Consider the following 18563-nt stretch of genomic DNA (forward strand, 5'->3'; position numbering starts at 1 on the left):
AGTTATCTCAAGGTCCTCCAGTGAATCCCTGGCTCAATATATATTCTACTTTTGTTCTTTCCACGGCTCCAAGTGTACTGCTGACACTTACAATTGGATTTTCTGGACGCGACAACAATCTGAGACTCCTAATTTCAATTGTGGATTGAAACTATGTTCCTATTGTTACTGGTGCCTAGGCAATTCAGTCTCAAGCTTAGTACTGGGCTTTATTCAGAGTAAAATATGTTTATAATTAGGCTGATAGTTGAATGTCATTGAAGATATTGCATGTGAAGGTAAAGCTGCAATATTTTATCCAGAGCAGGACAGGCAAAATTTTCACATTTGCCTTTTGTGGGGAGGCTGAAATCTTTAATATCCACCCATACTTACTGTGTATTTGCATAACTTCTAGGGTGATCTCAGACAAACCTACCATAGGAAAGATGCATCCTGATTGCTAGTGAGAGAGGAAGGGCAAACTACATGGACTCCAAAGACTAGAACAAAAGACAGAAGCAGACAAGAGGAAAACAACAACTCTTAAGGGCTACAGGGATTACTATTCCCTGGTGTTCAAACAAATCACTTACCAATCATCTGACATTATTCATTGGCTAAAAACAGTGACGGGAGCAGTCAGGCTGGCTCATTTCATAGAAATCACTTAGGTGGGTACCTGCCAATTTTTCTTCATAACATTGTTTCTAGGGGGGCTTGAGACTGACTTTAAAGAACGCTCAGAGATTGGGCCCTCTGCCTGGAGGCACTAACTTCGCAAGTGTCATTGTGCTCATAGGCGCCAGATTAGCAATGCTTGCACTAGCATATACTGGGCCAGAGAAGGGCTGCTAACTAAGCAGTCTTTTAATATCAATAGAAGAAGGTGCACATTTGACACCTCCCTGTCAGAAGAACGGAATGTTTTATATGTAGGTGCATGGGCTGGGCAGTAGGTGTGCCTGCTGAATATCTGCTTGTCACATAGGCTTTGGAAACACAGAACCTCTCCACACCCCGGCTGTGCCAAATAATTATGCCTCAGCGGCTTCATTTTGCAACTGTATAGAGCAGCCACGATGCTTTTCAAAGCATTGCAACTAGGACTTTACTCTCTGCGAGTTTTAAAAAAAACGACGTCCAGGCTTCCTGAACCTCGGCCCTCCAGCTGTTTTGAGACTCCAATTCCCATCATCCCTGACCACTGGTCCTGCTAGCTAGGGATCATGGGAGTTGTAGGCCAAAAACATCTGGAGGGTCGAGGTTCAGGAAGCCTGACGTAGACAAAAGGTCGAAATTCAACAAAGCGCCGTTTCTCATCTCTGCATCTCCATCGGCTGAACTTCCTCTGATTACTAGGGGGGCACGTAACAAAAAGTCGCTGCACGGAGCGCTCCTTTTCAGTGGTCTTCCCTGGACCGTGTTTTCCCAGCGAGGGCTGGCTCCGATCGGGGCTCAGGGTCTGCCTGGGTCCGCTGCTGCTAGGAGAGCAAACAAGTCAAAATCATGCAGCATGAAAAGCCCTGCTGCGGGGTGGGGAATCAAGCGCTTTTGCAGTAGAAACTGCAAAAGGCGGTATACAAATTCAATAAGCACTGTGAACTTTCTTGCCCCGTTTCCCGCTGAGCTGCTGCCTCATTAATTTCTCCCATCGCTTCTTGCCCCGCATGAACCCTGCGACCTAGAGCCGGCAGTTGCTGCGATTGCAGCAGCCCCCGCGCTCGCTTTAAGGCCAGCCTCTTCCGGGGCGGTGTCTCCTGCGCGCGTGCGCCTGCTCCGCGTTGCCACCAAGGAGCCGTTTCCGCCTCGGACCCCGCGGTCGGCGTAGCTTTACGTTTCTGCGGATCTTCCGCCATGGTGAGTGAATGGGCGGGCGCGCTCTCGTGTTTTTATTCGCGCGCGCCCTCCTCCGGCGCCTCAGCCAAGCCGGTGCTTTTCTGGGCATCCTCCGGGGGCTTCATTCCCATTTCCTCTATTTCTCTTTACTTATTTCACAACAGTAGCTTGCCATGCCCCCGCCCCGCTTTTTTTGGCTGCATTAATTCGGTATTGTTGTTTTTTTAAAAAAGAAACAGCTGCTGCAAGCTGGCCTGACCGCTACAAATACAGTGCAAGGCTGGGATATCAACATTTTCAATAGACAAAAATTGCTGTAAGACCATTTCATAGCTTCTTGTTCCTGTAAATGATGCTGAACCTGTTGAATTTCTGCCTCTCCTGAGTATTTGCCGTACTGCTTTGTTTTGGAATGGTTAAAACGGCTAAACACGTTGCATACATAAATAAATGCACGCAGCAGTCTCTTTTATATTTCCCCATAGCTGTCATCTCTTGGCTCTGGGTAACTTCACACCATCAATTCTGCTTCATTCCTCCCTATAGTGACACTCAAACCCATCAAGACCAAATGAGTTCTTCAAAAGCAACAGACAGCAGGGTTGTACTGGTGTGGCTAAAAATTGAGGGTGGTATCTGTACAGTGGTATCTCGGGTTACAGATGCTTCAGGTTACAGACTCCGCTAACCCAGAAATAGTAGCTTGGGTTAAGAACTTTGCTTCAGGATGAGAACAGAAATCATGCTCTGGTGGCACGGCAGTAACAGGAGGCCCCATTAGCTAAAGTGGCGCTTCAGATTAGGAACAGTTTCAGGTTAAGAACAGGCCTCCGGAACAAATTAAGTATGTAACCAGAGGTACCACTGTATTCAACTTGAGAGCAACATGTTTTATAGTGGGAAATGCATAAATGTCCATATTCATCAACTGCTTAATAAACTTTAATGATCGAATGATTTTTACCCTGTGTCTCAGCTTCATAAATGGTGGAAACCTCATCATTTTTTATATATTCCAAAACAGTTGACTGGCTCTTTTTCTTTTTGAAGACTTTAGCAGCTGCTGGAACTTGGTTACTGATGCAAAAAAAGTCCTTACCCTCCAGTGAATGGTAACATGGTTCCATTCACGTGTCACAAGCAAATCTGGCTATGAGTTGGGATTTGTTGAGAATGAAACCAACTGTGGTCCCTGGTTCAGATGTAATAAAGAGCCAGAGATGGTAGTTGTTTTCTCCCAGTGCAAGTGGGAAGGAGCAAATGATTCCTTTTAGAAACATTCACAGTGATCTATTAGCTATAGTTCATCACAATGTGTGGGCGGTAGTATTGAGAGGGTTGTCTAATTAGGTATAATATATATCAATGTGACTTAGATGCTGCTGCACTATAAATTTTATATGTATTAATAAGGTCTGTGGGAAATCTGACCCTTTTACCATCTTGATTGGCTAGGTTTCTACAGTTATCTTTGCATAATATTCTCTAGACTTATGTTTTACTGGTATTCAATTCTCAAATAAAGCCTATTTTCCCACTCTCTCATTTTAGGCTCGAAATGCAGAAAAGGCCATGTAAGTAGTCTGAATATTGATATTTTGTCACTGAGAATATTTTCAGCATATTCTAACAGTTAAACTGCCTTCTGCCTTTGATTCATAACCGTTTAAGAAACATTACTTTGCACTTCTACAGCTTACAATATGTTAATCTTGGTATTCTCTGCCTGTGCTTATTAGTTACATTTTGGACATGGTGTTTCAGACTGTGACAAAGTATTCCTAAAACACACAATTTTAATATTTTCTCCATTTCTTTATAAGGCTTATGTTTGGTTCTTCCCATGCTAAATCGTATAAATGTATGACACATGAGTATTATGATTGCATATTGTCTGTTTGACATGGAACTTTCTTCCTTTTAGGACGGCCTTGGCGAGATTTCGCCAAGCTCAGCTAGAAGAAGGAAAAGTTAAGGTAAGCCAGAAAACCAGTTTGGCTTCTGAGGAGGAAGATTTATAGAGCAGTTTCTAATAATGTAGGGGTAGATCAGGGTTTCTCAGACCACTGAAAGTCATATGCAACTGTCAGGGAACTGCCATCGGAGAGACAGGTGGTGGACAGGCTCCAGGAGAATAGGGGAGAATCTGCAGCAGAAGAGGGAACCAGCAGGGGGAGTGCAGGAGTCACAGCGGAGGGGAGGCTCTGGGATGCTTCCAGTGAGAGTAGTGGAGAGGTAACGGGACCCCCGTTGGGAACTCCCACCCTTCGCCGGAAACTGTCACGCAGAGAGTCACGAAGGCGCATGTCCGTCAAACAGCTTTTATGTTGGCGTAAATTCCGTAGACGCCCACTGTCAGATTCTACCAGCGACTGACGGAGTCATGCTTTGGGGGCTCCGTTAGTGCCTCGGTTTGGATGACCAGCCAAACCCCAGAGGGATCAAGCTTTTACGCACAAGCAGCTCATTATCCCATCACAGCAACCATAGCAGGCAAACTGTTCTAAAACATTGGAACGGATGCATTAATACACAACTGTTGACCTGGTCATATGTTTCTGCTTATCTTTCATTATTCTGCAAGGGAAACGGGAAGTGAGTCTCCAAACTTTTGCCTCCTTGATAATTGTCTTACTGGAGAATCAACTATTGAGCATTTTGTTCTTGGCGTGATTATGAACTCGAGTCTTCCACATGATACCATGCTGTACCAATGGACAGCCATGTGATGTCTCATTTTATCTTTTACAAATCAATGCCTTTTCTATCTTGTAACACAATAGAGCTGTTACATTTGTTTTATGTTTGTGTATTGTTGCACTCACAAGCTGATGACAGGTTGTGGCATAAAACAAATATAAAAGATAACCTGTCCTGCTAAAAGTTACAAAGGGAGTGATGGGGCAAAGGAAGGTTAACTTTAGGAAAGGCAGGAAAACATGAGTGTAATCCTCTACCAAAATCTGTAAGGAAGATTCATTCATCCTCTGTAGCCCTGTTTCCCCCCCCCCCCTTTAGATTTTAAAACAGTGATTCCCTTCCCTGTCCCATTCGCATTGAGGTGGATCCAGAGTGTCTATTCCATGAATGGAAAGGCTCCTCTCTTCTCCAGTAGACATCAAACCAGTTAGATGTAAGGGAAAGAGGTGATTATTGGTAATTTCCACCTCTCCTCCACCCTGCAAGCTCCCTTTGCCACTGTTCTGGGGAGTCCAACTGTCTGGAGCATTTTGGGGGCAGGGAGGGGTATGGGGAGAAAGAAGAGCTGCCCAGAATTGCTTCCTCCACTTGTACTTGCAGAAGTGTCCAGTTAGCAGAGTTCCACTGCAGGCAAGACAGTCCAGTTCCACCTAAATATTAAATACTTGTTCAACTGTCAAATGTCCCCAATGGCGTCTGTAGTTTGGTTGTCCAGACAAAAACTACAGGGTAGCAGTGGTGGCACCTTATCTATAAAGCAGCCTTTGGCATCTGTTCTGACAAGAGAAAGTATTAAGGTAATAGCAGCAGTGCAAAATTAATGGCTGCCTCTATTGTGACAGAAGGGCAGACATGATCTATTATAGTGGGGAAAGGGGTAAATATTTTTGACCCAAGAACTCACTGTCTGATATTTTGTTAGCCTACATTACACCTGTAAGCTAGGGATGATATAAAGTGTTTATCATACTTGGAGTAGTTGGATATCACCTAGGAAAGGTTTTACTGCATGTTAAAGCTCATAAAATAACTTGTAAAAAATATAACTGCCGCTAATGCCAGCAATTTCAAGAATTATGATTTAAAAAACAACAACAAAAAAACCATGCAAACTGCTTAGGGTGCAGATTTTTGTGGGAAAGCAGTGTGAAACCGAAAACATATGTATTTTTTAATTTTCAAAATATGAAAGTCAAGGTGGCTTCCAGAATCTGAGTGTGAGACACATGGAATTATCTGCCCCCCCCCCTTGTGGTTGAAAGAGGAGGGAGAGAAGCTTCAATCCCAAGAGAGATATTTGGAATAAGTGCCCCAAAAATGTTGATGGACCCTAAAGCAGTCTTATTTAAGACTTGCCCTGTATCTAAGAGATGTTTGCTACCTTATATTTGGTCAATAGCAGCTTGACCAGAAAAGGGTTTCCAGTATTCCTGAAAGCTTTGACTCGCAAAAGGAAATTAATTTCAGAAATCCAGAGCAGCCACTAGTAATGCCACACTGTGTCCAGGATGTTTGTATGTGGTGCGCAAAAGGAGGATCCAATATTCTAATGGCAGTGTAAGGCAAAGGAAATTAGACTCTTACTTTGTGCATACTTTGAACTATTACAGAGATGTGGAAAGTATTGGGAGTGAAATGTTGAGAGTTGCATTGGCTGTATGTGCAGACAGTGAAAATACAGAAAGTACACAAATCTGAAGATACCATAATCATATTATATTTCTTTGTTTCAAACAGGAGCGAAGGCCTTTTCTTGCTTCAGAATGTAATGAACTGCCAAAAGCTGAGAAATGGAGGCGGCAGGTATTTGCTGTTGTGGATTCTGAATAACAATCCTCTAAGTATATAAATGAACCCCTGATAACATAGTTCCAACTTCTGTCCATTTATTGAAAGACAGTTGTACCTTGGATTTCAAACGCCTTGGCTCCCGAACGATCAAAACCTGGAATCTGAAGAATTGGTATCTGAAGAAGTGTGCATGCACACGAAAGCTCATACCAATAACAAACTTAGTTGATCTCTAAAGTGCTACTGGATGGAATTTTTTTATTTTGTTTCAACTACGGCAGACCAACACAGCTACCTACCTGTAACGAAACCTGGAAGTTAGTGTTTCGGTCTTTGAATGTTCTTTTGGAAGTCGAATGTCCGACGAAGCTTCCGATTGGCTGCAGGAGCTTCCTGTAGCCAATCAGAAGCTGTGCTTGCTTTCCGAACGTTTTGGAAGTCGAACGGACTTCTGGAACGGATTCTGTTAGACTCTGAAGGTACGACTGTACTCGTGTATTTCTCTGCTTTGTCATGGATGAGGACATGGTAAACGAAAATGATGCAGTAGTGGACAGGCCTGCCGGGATTGGTCTGCACATGGCTGATAGCAGCAACAGGTGGGTGGGGAGCTGTGGCAAGGAGGAGCATGCTCTGTTGCTCCTCCCAGTCTGCCACCGGAGGCAAGGGGCTCGCTTTGGCTAGTGGCAGGGCTAGGCCTATGCACACCATGGCATCATTGTGTTAAACTACAAACCAGCTGTTGTAGTTAAACAAAACAGTTCCAAAGTTTTAAATCTATGAATTGCCAAAATTGGTTGTCTGCGAAAGCATTTCTAGGTCATGGGAGAGAAAATGTTGGAAATGCTCTTTTTGAATAATGATTGCATGATGCAGTAGCTTAAACAAATAGCTTTAAAATTATTATTCATTAAACAAAAACTTTTTAAAGGTATTGTGTCATACAGCCTTAAATTAGATGCTGCTGATTTGTTTGAAGAAAAAAGTAATTGTCGTATAATGTCTCTTTTTAAACAGATTATTGGTGAAATTTCCAAGAAAGTGGCACAAATTCAGAATGGTAAGTTCCTAATGGAGGGGCAGGGTTAATATCCTTATGAGCCTGCAGATTGTACTTTTCACTAACATTTCTTACACTTGAGACTTCTTTTTATCTCTGACCCTGAAGAGCTGCAACTGCTCTGAGGTCTAGACTTATGATAGTGAACTGATAAAAGGAGCAGTAGCCTTTGTTGGAAAGGATGCTGTGATATCTGAATTGTGAATCTGGTATTCAACAAGCCTATCTAGCCAAGCTAGTTTTGGGTCAACCTTCTTGATCCTGATGTGCTTTGAGTCTTTGGAATAATAACTGGCTCTGGTGCTTTTGATATCCACACATTAAAACTTACTTTAATAAGAAGCCTGCTATAAAAGTTGTCTAAAAGCAGAGGGATTGATGTCTTCATGTGACAGAGAGAAATAAATCAATATGAATGAGCAGTATTCTACAGCAGTGCTACTCAAAGTGATGGTCCATGGATTGGTGTTGGTTCATGAGCCATCAGCTTTTATTCTGCAGTAACTCCATCTCAATCCAGGTTGGGTAGGACACTTCAGGGATCAAATATGGCCCTGCTCCCTGCCTGGCACATTGGGGGTGGAAATAAATTGCCAGTCTACCACATCAGATAGTTTGAAAAACACTGTCCTACAGTACCTGGAAAAATTCAGAATAGAGAGTGTATATCAATGACTGAAATAGCTATTTTCTCCCCATTTCCCTTAAAAAAGCTGGCTTAGGTGAATTCAGAATTCGTGACTTGAATGATGAAATTAACAAACTCCTAAGAGAAAAGGGGCACTGGGAAGTCCGGATAAAGGAGCTGGGAGGACCCGATTATGCAGTAAGTATATAAAAATTATTAGATTCATATGTAGGAAAGTGCAAACTTTCTGCCTGGTTCTTATCATTGAGAATCTCAGGTGAGATACCCACACAGTGGCTCTCAATACCATTCACCACACGGAAGCAGAGAAAGGTTCAGATAGTATACTGTTGCAGAATATAAGGCTCAGTAAAACAGTTCTGGACATGGATAGATACAGCTTGTGGGCTTTTCCAGATACAGATACCTACAAGTACAAGGTATCTCTGTTGCTTTAAATAAGTTCAGCAATTCAAGACATAACACTGAACAAGTAACTTGGCTAACTGACTAACAGACAGACAGATAAACCACAGAGTAACAGACTACTGAGCTGACATATTAATCACAGATATAGTCTGGACACTGGGCCATTACCATAGCAACTGTGTTGGCTGACCTTTTGATTAGCTCATCATGGGGTGATTTACACTCATGAAGGAAATTAACCCATTCTCATACCCAGTTATTCCAAGACTTGTGTAAGTGGATATCTACATAGGTAACTCAATAATTCAATTGTATTGTTGGGTCTTACATGTTATAGTTTGTGTGAAGTTCTCCAGATTTGACCATGCCAATCTCGGTCTGCCCAAACCACATGAAACTGCCTGTACTCACAAGTTCTGTCTAATTAGCCACACAAGAGAAAATACTAAGCATTGTGGCTTTTACCCCTTTCTACCCCCTCAAGAGAATTGGTCCCAAAATGCTTGATCATGAAGGGAAAGAAGTTCCAGGAAACAGGGGTTACAAATATTTTGGAGCTGCTAAAGATTTGCCTGGGGTCAGAGAGCTTTTCGAAAAAGAACGTAAGTATTTTTGTGCTTGTGGCATATGCATTTGAGAAATTAAATCTTTTTATTTATACTTTTCAAATTTATACATTTCATTAATTTTACAATCATTTTAACATTTCAAAGTTTGACTTCCTTCCCCCTCTTTCTGTGGTTCCTTAAATTTATTTTTTAATATCTCCTGCATATCCAAATTCATTTAATTTGCTCATTTAATTATCTACTTTAAATATATACTCTTATGAAACTGCAGGTTATTACAGTAATCCTGCCAATGTTTTTATCTGTTAATATTCAATAAACCATTTCCTTTCTTTTATAAAAAGTTTGTTATCTTGATTTCTTACTTTTCTGGTAGGTTTAGCCATTTCTGCATATTCCATAAGTTTTTGTATCCATTCTTCCTTTGCTGGGACTTCTGCTTCTTTCCATTTTGGGGCGAGTAGCATTCTTGCTGCTATAGTCACATACATACATAAATTTCTATACAATTTAGGTAGTTCTGTCCCTATAATTCCCAAAAGAAAAGCTTCTGGGTTGTTGTTTTTTTTACAAAGGTTATTTTAAACATCATTTTCAATTCATTATGAATAGAGAAATTAAATCTAGCATACATTTTACAGAGTAGCACATGTTTTCCCATAAGACGTGTTGGGAGTTATTTTCCAGTAGTTTCCCCTCAGTTTAATGCAAATGGTAAGAGGAGGAGAAAATACATATGCAACTGATTGCCCTGCTCAATTATTGCAGTGCAATTGCTACTGTTTATTTTTTTTTTAAAAAAAATACTGTATTAATTTAGAAACATTGATGGAATAGGCCCTGGTATCTCCAGGTAGGGCTGGAATTTCCTCTTTCTTACAGTCATTGCTGGCATGTTTTACCCAGTGGCTTGGATATACTGTAGGTGTCCTTGGCTATTTGGTTGAATCTTAATGACTAGCTAGTCATAGCAGGTAAAGCTATGTGCTTCCATTTTCTCTTACTTTGGTGGAGAGTGACTTTGCATTTGTTCCTTCAGCCCTTCCTCCTCCCAGGAAGACACGAGCTGAACTCATGAAGGCTATTGATGCAGAATACTATGGCTACAGAGATGAGGATGATGGTGTCCTGGAACCGTTGGAGCAGGAACACGAAAGGAAAGGTAGGCATGGTCAACCTCGGATCGGTTGTTGCTTTGCTTAGTGTCTTTTACAGGAGACCCCTGTAAAATACAGGTAACTTCTACCTGTAAGACAAAGAAGTACAGTGGTACCTTGGTTCTCAAACGGCAAAAACCCAGAGGTGTTCTGGTTTTCGAACGTTTTCCAGAAGCCAAACATCCAATGCGGCTGTCAGCTATTGTTTCCAGGGCACCTTCACCAATCAGAAGCTGTGCCTTGGTTTTCAAACATTTGGGAAAGTCAGTCAGACTTCCGAAACGGATTAAGTTTGGCACTTTTGTTTTTGTGACTGTGTGGAACCCAGCCCAGCTACTGATTGATTGATTGATTGATTGATTGATTGTGTGACTGTGGAAATAGATAAATGACTATCATCAGTGCAGGTAAGAAATCCCCCCCCCCAATAATCTTCAATGCTGTCTTATTAATTTTATAGTACAGTGGTGCCTCGCAAGACGAAATTAATTGGTTCCGCAAGTTTTTTCTTCTTGCGAGTTTTTCGTCTTGCGAAGCACGGTTTCCCATAGGAATGCATTGAAAATCAATCAATGCGTTCCTATGGAGACCGTCCGGGGACAGAGGGGAAGGTGCGCGCCTTCCCCTCTGTCCCTGGACCTGTTTAAAGCAAGGGGTGGCGAGGAGAAGATTGCTTCTCCCCGTTGCCTGCCCCGCAATCTCCGGGGACAGAGGGGAAGGCGCGCGCCTTCCCCTCTGTCCCCGGACCTGTTTAAAGCAAGGGGCGGCGAGGAGAAGATTGCTTCTCCCCGTTGCCTGCCCCACAATCTCCGGGGACAGAGGGGAAGCAATCTTCTCCCCGCCGCCCCTTGCTTTTACCAGGTCCGGGGACAGAGGGGAAGGCGCGCGCCTTCCCCTCTGTCCCCGGAGATTGCGGGGCTGGCAACGGGGAGAAGCGATCTTCTCTCTGCCGCCCCTTGCTTCAAAAGAGGTCCGGGGACAGCGGGGAAGACGCGCTGCACTTCCCCACTATCCCCGGAGCTTGCGGGGCAAGCTTCGTTTTGCGAAGCAAGCCCATAGGGAGATGCGTCTTGCGAAGCGGCTAAGAAAATGAAAAACTCCTTCATCTAGCGAGTTTATCGTCTTCCGAGGCGTTCGTCTTGCGGGGCACCACTGTACAGTACATTGATTATTGCTTTCATTTTATGGATCAGTGGTCTTGTTAGATGGTAAAATTCATGTTAAATTGCTGTTTTAGGGGTTGTTTTTAAAAGTCTGTAATGGATTAATCCATTTTTGCATTACTTTCTATGGGAAAGTGCGCCTTGGTTTTGGAACGGACTTCCGGAACAGATTAAGTTTGAGAACCTAGGTACCACTGTAAAACAGTTCAGTTCTTTTCAAAGGATCTTATTTCTGCTTCTTATTTAAGAAACGGTAGTGGGCATGTTGTTGAGGGCACATCTTCCATTTTGGCATACGCTGTGTATTAAATACTTCAGTAGTGTTGCTTCTTTCTCTCCATGTGGATTCTTACATCACGGGAGTGTGGCTGTTTGTCTGTCTTGCCCTGTCCTGACTGCTCTGAACGGCAGGGTCTGAGGCACAGTCTTCTGCATCACATGCTATTTGATTTCATCCCCTCCCCACCCTTAGAAAAATAATAATTAGATGCCAAGGATCTATAAATGTGTGACCTTCTGCATGTGTCACTAAGGTATGTCCCCTTCCCCAAATTAAGATTCTATTAAGATCTGTTGACTGAACATTTGCAGATCAATTTAGAAGCCAGTTTTAATCAAGCTTGTGTTTACCTGTTGTTCACACTATCCACTTTTTTATACTGGATAAAATAACCTGTAGTAAGCTTTTGATATGACCTTTATATTGCCCTGAAGACAAATGCCAGATGCTGTTATTTTACAAATTTTGTCTGACAATTCAACTAATTTTTTTGGCGCTTGCTAACAACATTCCTGTTTAGACAAGCCTACGTAGGTGCTTAGAAAGCTGAGGTAATTTTAATCTGTTTTACTGTTTTAACTCTTGTATGTTTTAAAACAGGGTTGTGATCCCCCCCCCATCTTGATATTACAGTTTTATCTTTTGTAAACCACTTTGAGGGTTTTTGTTTTTTTTGCATAAAGTGGTATATACATTATTAAAAAAATTGAGTTAATCAGTATTGGAGCTTTTCTGCTACAGATGTGCAGGTTTTTTTCCTCCTAAAAGGCAGTCAGATGTCCGTACTAGTGATATTGGTCTTGTTTTATTCAGAAAATACATCTGAAATTTATCTGTTCCCTCATCTGGATCTGCTTCCTTGGCAATTCGCTCCAATAAATAGATCTTCGGTTATGCTGATGATAATCACATGGGGACAGAGGAAATTAATTCAAGTCTTTTGGAAAGAAATCAGCCTCAAGAAAATTAGATTAGAAGGAAATAACTAAGCTGCTGCTGTTGATTATGTCAAAGCATTATAAGTTGACATGAACTATCCCCCAACAGAGTTGCCTACTTGCCACCATTTTGGTACTTTTAAGTAAGCTAAATCTTCTGCTTTTTGCTTATTGAGTTCAGAAGATTGGTTATTGCCTTTTGAAAAATGAATACGCTAGTAATTTTACTTAGATTGTTTTATCAGAAGAATTTCATTGACATGCTACATTACCTGGGGTTTGAGGTTTGAAGGCTGTACATTATGAGAATATGGCTTGCTAGGCTCTGTAGACCTTATTGTGGGGAAGAGTTGTACATCTCTACAGAAATTAGCAGAACTTCTTGAATTACTCTTACATATCTAAGAGTATAAAATTCAACACCTGCTCAACTAATGACAAACTGGCATATAAGTAGCACATGGTTCTGAAAGTAGCATTCATCAGTTCTCCACAGTAAGTTCATGCCTTTCCCAAGTGTGCTTTGATCCTGCACCATGGCTGTATCAACCTTCCTTTCATTTGCTGAGACTAAACCCTAGTGTTCAGCTAAGTATTATTCTCATTTCACAATTTTGAGTCTTGCTGTACTCTTCTCATTTCAGCCTGTTACTGTATCAAATGATGATACAAGCTGTCTGAACTTATGAATATTTACTCGGAAGTAAGTTCCATTGGTCCCAATGATACTTACCTCCAAGTTAATTTGCATATGTTTATGAACTACAATTTGGTATTAGTAAACCCATTGTGTTTTCCAGTAACTTCTTCACTTTTTTTCTAGACGCTTGCATTGTTTGTACAGAAGGCATATAGAACAACAGGTGTGGTTCAAGTGTTTTTTTTTTTTAATTACATACATAAATTTTAAGATACCTATATTGTTCTTTTTCTCCTTTCCCCTGGTTTTGAAGTGTATTTGTATAGTTTGCTTGAAATATTTATTTTGCCAAAGGCAGAAATGATGATCCAGAAAGTATGAACATTTTACTTCAGCTAAAGGAGAGAACAGTGAATTGTGACATGTTTGAACAGGTCTCTTTTAGGCAGTTCTGAAAAGCTAGATTTGGCAGCAAGTTCTGGAACACCCAGTTCTGGAGCTATATCGCAAAGTTTGGCAAGCTGGAAAAGACTCTCCTAAATATGCAGGGGCTGGTTTTTGGTAGCTTGTTTTCAACAGCACTAATTTCTAGTTTTTTTCTGCCTTTTTCTCTGCCCTGGTGCTCCAATGATGGTCTCAAGCTTGCTTGTTGCCTGCTTCCTGGCCTACAGTAGATGGTGCTGTAAATGCAGGAAGCAGGGAGGTTGAAACTTCCTGCAGCAAAGTATTTTCCATCTTGAACAAACACTCCCTGGTAGAATCTCTACTGCTAGAAATGGATCCAGAGCTGCCCCAACCTACTGTGTTACTCTCACTCAACTGTAAATGTTACAGCAGTACAGAATTGCTTGTGGTTCTGAGCCATTTAAGGCTTTGTAGGTCAAAACCAGCACTGTGGGCTTGGGAACTCATTGGTAGCCAGTGCAGGGGTGCCAGGATCAATGTAATATTCTCAGACCACCTTGCCCCAGTGAGCAACCTGGCTGCTGAATTCTGCAGTAGCTGAAGTTTCCATACCATCTTCAGAGGCAGTCCCATTGCTGTAATCTAACCTAGAGGTTACTTCATTCCTTAATGAGTTGTTCAAAATAGTATTAAAAACTGAACACATACAAATGTATGCTAGTGAAGTCAGCCTAGCTTTTGTGAACAGGAGTCACACTTCATAAACTTGAAAGAATTCCTTATGTATGTATGCAGTACAGGAAAGGCAAACCATTTTAAAGTATAGTAAACCATTTTAAAGTATAATAAAGTTCAGGCTTTCTCAGAACTTATCATAGCACTGGGTAAAAGGTAGACAAGGTTTAGAGGGAGACATTGCCAGTTTCTATCTGGATAAAGTTGAGTAATGTGTGCTGCAGACTTGAATCAAAGTGGGGGACAGGTGCCGGGCAGGAGGGATGCTTCCCTTACTGTTCAGCTGACAGAAGGCTATCAACTGAGTGACACTCTTGGATACCCACCACCCCTATTTCTAGCTCAATCTGTTGTAACTATAACATGAGAAAACCCTGCCCATAACTCTTTGTAGGATTGCCGTAAGTTTCTGCTAATTGTACCCTTCTAAATGCCTTCTCCAATGCTACTGTTCCCTTCTCAAGGAAAGAAAGTTCAAACAGTGCAAATAAAAAACTGATAAGTACGTTTGTGGATTCAGCAAAAGTTGACTCTTATAATTGACTCTGAAATGAAAGAGCTGGTGCTTTTTGAATTGTACTTGGTCAACCTCTTAAAATCCAAATATAAAGTACTACTTTTTTTACTTGCCCAGTTATTGCAGAAGCAGTGGAAAAATGGAAAGCAGAGAGAGAAGCACGGCTTGCAAGAGGTGATAAAGAAGAGGAGGAGGAGGAAATAAACATCTATGCAGTAAATGATGATGAGGTATTGTGCTGGTTTCAGTTCTGCTAATAACAGCATGCCATGAATGTAGAAGAATTCATTAACAGTAAAAGGCAGAGTGGCATAAACATTAGCAAACTTGGATAGGCCTGTCCGTTTCAGTGTCTGTGCATTTCAGTGTCTTTATGTATGTGATAAGTGCAATTTCTTTTCTACGTGGATAAAATGTGACTGTCAGAAGCTGGGGTGTGTTTCTGAATTTGGAATGAAACATCAAGATGAATCAAGTCTTAATTTAGGCTGTGCTTCCTGCTGTGTACTGGTTACACACAGAGCATGCATGAAGCCTGCTGTGGACTTATGGCTGTGTGTTTGTGTGGTTTAAAGAAAACACTTTGTCTTTTTATAATGGAACTTGAAAGCTAGTCAGTTTGCATTTGACCAAGTTAGGAAATGTAGTTAACAAAAAAACCTCACATATTTTCCAACTTTGGAGAAATCTGATTTTTAAAGCAGCTCAGCCCAATGCGTGTTGTCTGAATTTGTATAAAATGGGTGCAGCAGGAAGATGTAGACTCCCCCCACCCAGCGCTTCTCAAAGTGGGAGTGGGGAATGAAGGGGAGACTTTTTTTCCTTCGTTTACTTCTTCCATGCATGCACTTCACCTTATCACCTCCAGCATCAGGGCTGGAAAGGAGAAATGAGGGGAGGCTTTCAAAGCCCTCTGTGATGTATTCCGTTCTCCTTTGCACCTTGGCATTGGAGGTGTAAAGGAGAGCATGGGGAAGATTGCAAAGGGCTTTGTGATCCCTGTTTTGGAGGTGACCTCAAAGAACAGCACAGGGAGCAAGAAGCAGTTCCCACTGAACTGAAACTGCTTCCCTTTCTCTGAGCAAGGTACACTCCTATCTACTGCCCAGCTCCTGATATTCTTTCCTACAGGACAGTTGATGCTCATTGGCTTTGTGGCAGGAGTGTGGACAGTCCAGCTAGAACAAAATCAGGCGCCTGGTGTTGACTTTTTCTTCACTGGCATGATGTGTGTGGTTGCATAAACTGAATGTTCTAAATGTATTGCAGTCTGATGAAGAAAGCGGAAAGGAAAAAGAAGGAGAGGACAGTCAGCAGAAGTTTATTGCTCATGTCCCAGTGCCATCACAACAAGAGGTAAGGAACAAATAGAAAATGAAAGTTGTACAGGTACATTGAACTTCTAGAGGAATAGCTACGTTGGCCTACTCCAGGAAAAAACGTTTTGTGGCACCTTTTTGCGGCTACTGTGTTTTTTCTGTCATTCCTGACTTCATTAGTGCATTTTGCAAATTTATGTGAAATAACTGGAGCAAACATATACAGTTTAGCTGAAAAATAAAGCCAGACTAAGGTTCAGAAAGTGTTTGTATCTCAGAAGAGAATCATTTTGCACTTTGATAATTATAAAGGGGTTGTTCAGACATAACCATGTGAAACAACGCTTAAGTGTTACAAGAATGAGCCTTGGGATTCCATTGCTCCTCCCACTCAGTAAATTAGAACTTCTGTTTCTGGGCTGTAGCAAACCATAATGTGCCTGTTGCAATGAAACGGTAAACTGGTTTTCTGCAGCCCCAATTCAGAAGGTTCTGAGCATAATGTGCAATGAAAAGGAAAGTATTGTGCTGCTGCACTAGTGAGAGTTCTTGCCCTGGCTTCCACCAGCACATCCGGTTAGTTGAATGCACCCTGATACCTCAGCATCTTTGCAAGGAGAGTTTGTATCAGTTCTGGAAAAGTGGTGATACAGCATCCTAAAAGTCACTGGCAACTTAGGTCAAGGAACATCAGACTTTGGCCACAGCAATAATCTTTTGACACCTCTCTTCAAAGCTTTCATTAGGTAGTTCCTTTTCGTTGCCAGCATGTACGTATAAGCTATTTTTACTAAATCATTTGCAATCTGTGAAGTTTCAGTACTTTATTTTAAGGCTGAATGTTTTTAATCTGCAGATTGAGGAAGCTCTTGTCCGAAGAAAGAAGATGGAACTTCTTCAGAAGTATGCCAGTGAAGCTCTTATGGCTCAAAGTGAAGAGGCTAAGAGACTTCTAGGACTGTAGCGTGTGTTGAGACAGTTCTGTTTTATAATCCATCCTAAAGCATCCTGGGAGCAGTTGCTTAAAGCACATTGGTTCTGCAAAAATAATGTACACTTTACAAATGCTGGAAACAAAGGGTGATTTCTTTCCCTAAGCACATTTCACTGCAAGCATTTTACTCTGCCCTATTCTGTACAATTTTTTTGTTTTCAGCTTCAGTAGTCAAAACTCAAAATAACTAGCCAGCTTGTCTTTGAGTTGTCCTTTTCTAGCTGCTTTCCTTTTTGCTTAATTTCTGCTTTATATGGCATTTTCAGTTTCTCTTAAATTAGAAATTAGCATTCCAGTATGCTTCTCCAGTCTCAGTAAAATACAACAGTATTTAGATAAAGCCGTATTTAGCTGCTCACCCTAATTGCCTACAAATTTGGAACAGAATTGAAGGCAGTTGTTGCAGTGTGTTGTTGTTGTTTTAATGATTGACTTCACAGCAGAACTGAAACACTCTGCACAACTAATACAGCTTTATGTAGCATGCTCAAAGCTTGATGTGAACACCCACTTGGTTGGATTTCTGAAATGCTGGATATTTCAGCAACTAATGATGTAAATACTGTTTCACCTTTGTAATATCACTCGGATCTTTTCAGTAAAACAATTTTTATGTAGACACATTTGTTCATAGTGTTCACTGGGGCTTGAAAATACGTCTATTTCTTTATGGGAAAGTCATGAGACTAAAGCCTCTTAGCTGCCAGAATCTGCTTTGTCACATGAGCGAGGGAGGTTTCAATAAACTGAGAATCAAGAAATGTTAGGACTCCATAAATCAATACCAATAAGATCATTATCTGAAATGTATGTGCATCAAAAACCATTTGAAAGATATAATATTGCAGGTGAAGCTGGTACACATTTTTATGGGCCATTTCCCCAAAGGAATATTACAGTGCAGTCACTTTGTGTGCTTGTCTTGTATTAGTCCAGTTCACAGGTAAAGCATGGGATTTATCATGACCTACTTTCCTAAAATAGCTTTTACAAACCAAAAAATTATGTAAGCTTGTATGGCCACTAGTACTTATGTGTCCTTTGTGTGCTTATTGTGGCTGTGAAAGGGAGCTGAACAAGATTTATATTAGGAAAAGTCAACCAAGGAAAAGCATGGGTTGGTTATCCCTAAATTCTAGTGATTTGGCAGCTACCAGCACCTAGAAGACCATTTGTATAAAATGAATCCCCAGTGTTATTTTCAGAAGTAATTCCAATGTCTTCAGTTTGCTCTATAGGCTTGTGATCTAGAAATCATCAAACTTGCTTAGGGGATTGTCTAGTATAGCTTCATTTCAAAACACAAAGCATACAGTAAGAAAAGTAGCATTTGAAATGGAATGAGTGAATGGTGTCCCAAACATCTTAGTCACTGCTATAATGCACCATAACTTTTAGTAGTGAAGTCTCTCTGTTTTGA

General features: G+C 41.3%; 1 protein-coding gene across 1 annotated transcript; it reads left to right on the top strand.

Annotated features, from left to right (window-relative positions):
- The first annotated feature begins 1738 nt into the window (after positions 1-1738).
- On the top strand, positions 1739-17762 carry ISY1 (ISY1 splicing factor homolog). The gene is made up of 11 exons (XM_081848592.1): positions 1739-1839; positions 3370-3392; positions 3743-3794; positions 6256-6321; positions 7327-7369; positions 8083-8195; positions 8911-9028; positions 10035-10157; positions 14948-15060; positions 16100-16186; positions 17006-17762. Exons 1-11 carry the CDS (start codon positions 1837-1839, stop codon positions 17111-17113), a joined length of 849 nt encoding a protein of 282 aa, XP_081704718.1. The 5' UTR covers positions 1739-1836; the 3' UTR covers positions 17114-17762.
- The last annotated feature ends 801 nt before the right edge of the window (positions 17763-18563 follow it).

The sequence above is a fragment of the Podarcis erhardii genome (genome assembly GCF_964252035.2).
Source record: "Podarcis erhardii genome assembly, chromosome: 2".
Classification (NCBI taxonomy): domain Eukaryota; kingdom Metazoa; phylum Chordata; class Lepidosauria; order Squamata; family Lacertidae; genus Podarcis; species Podarcis erhardii.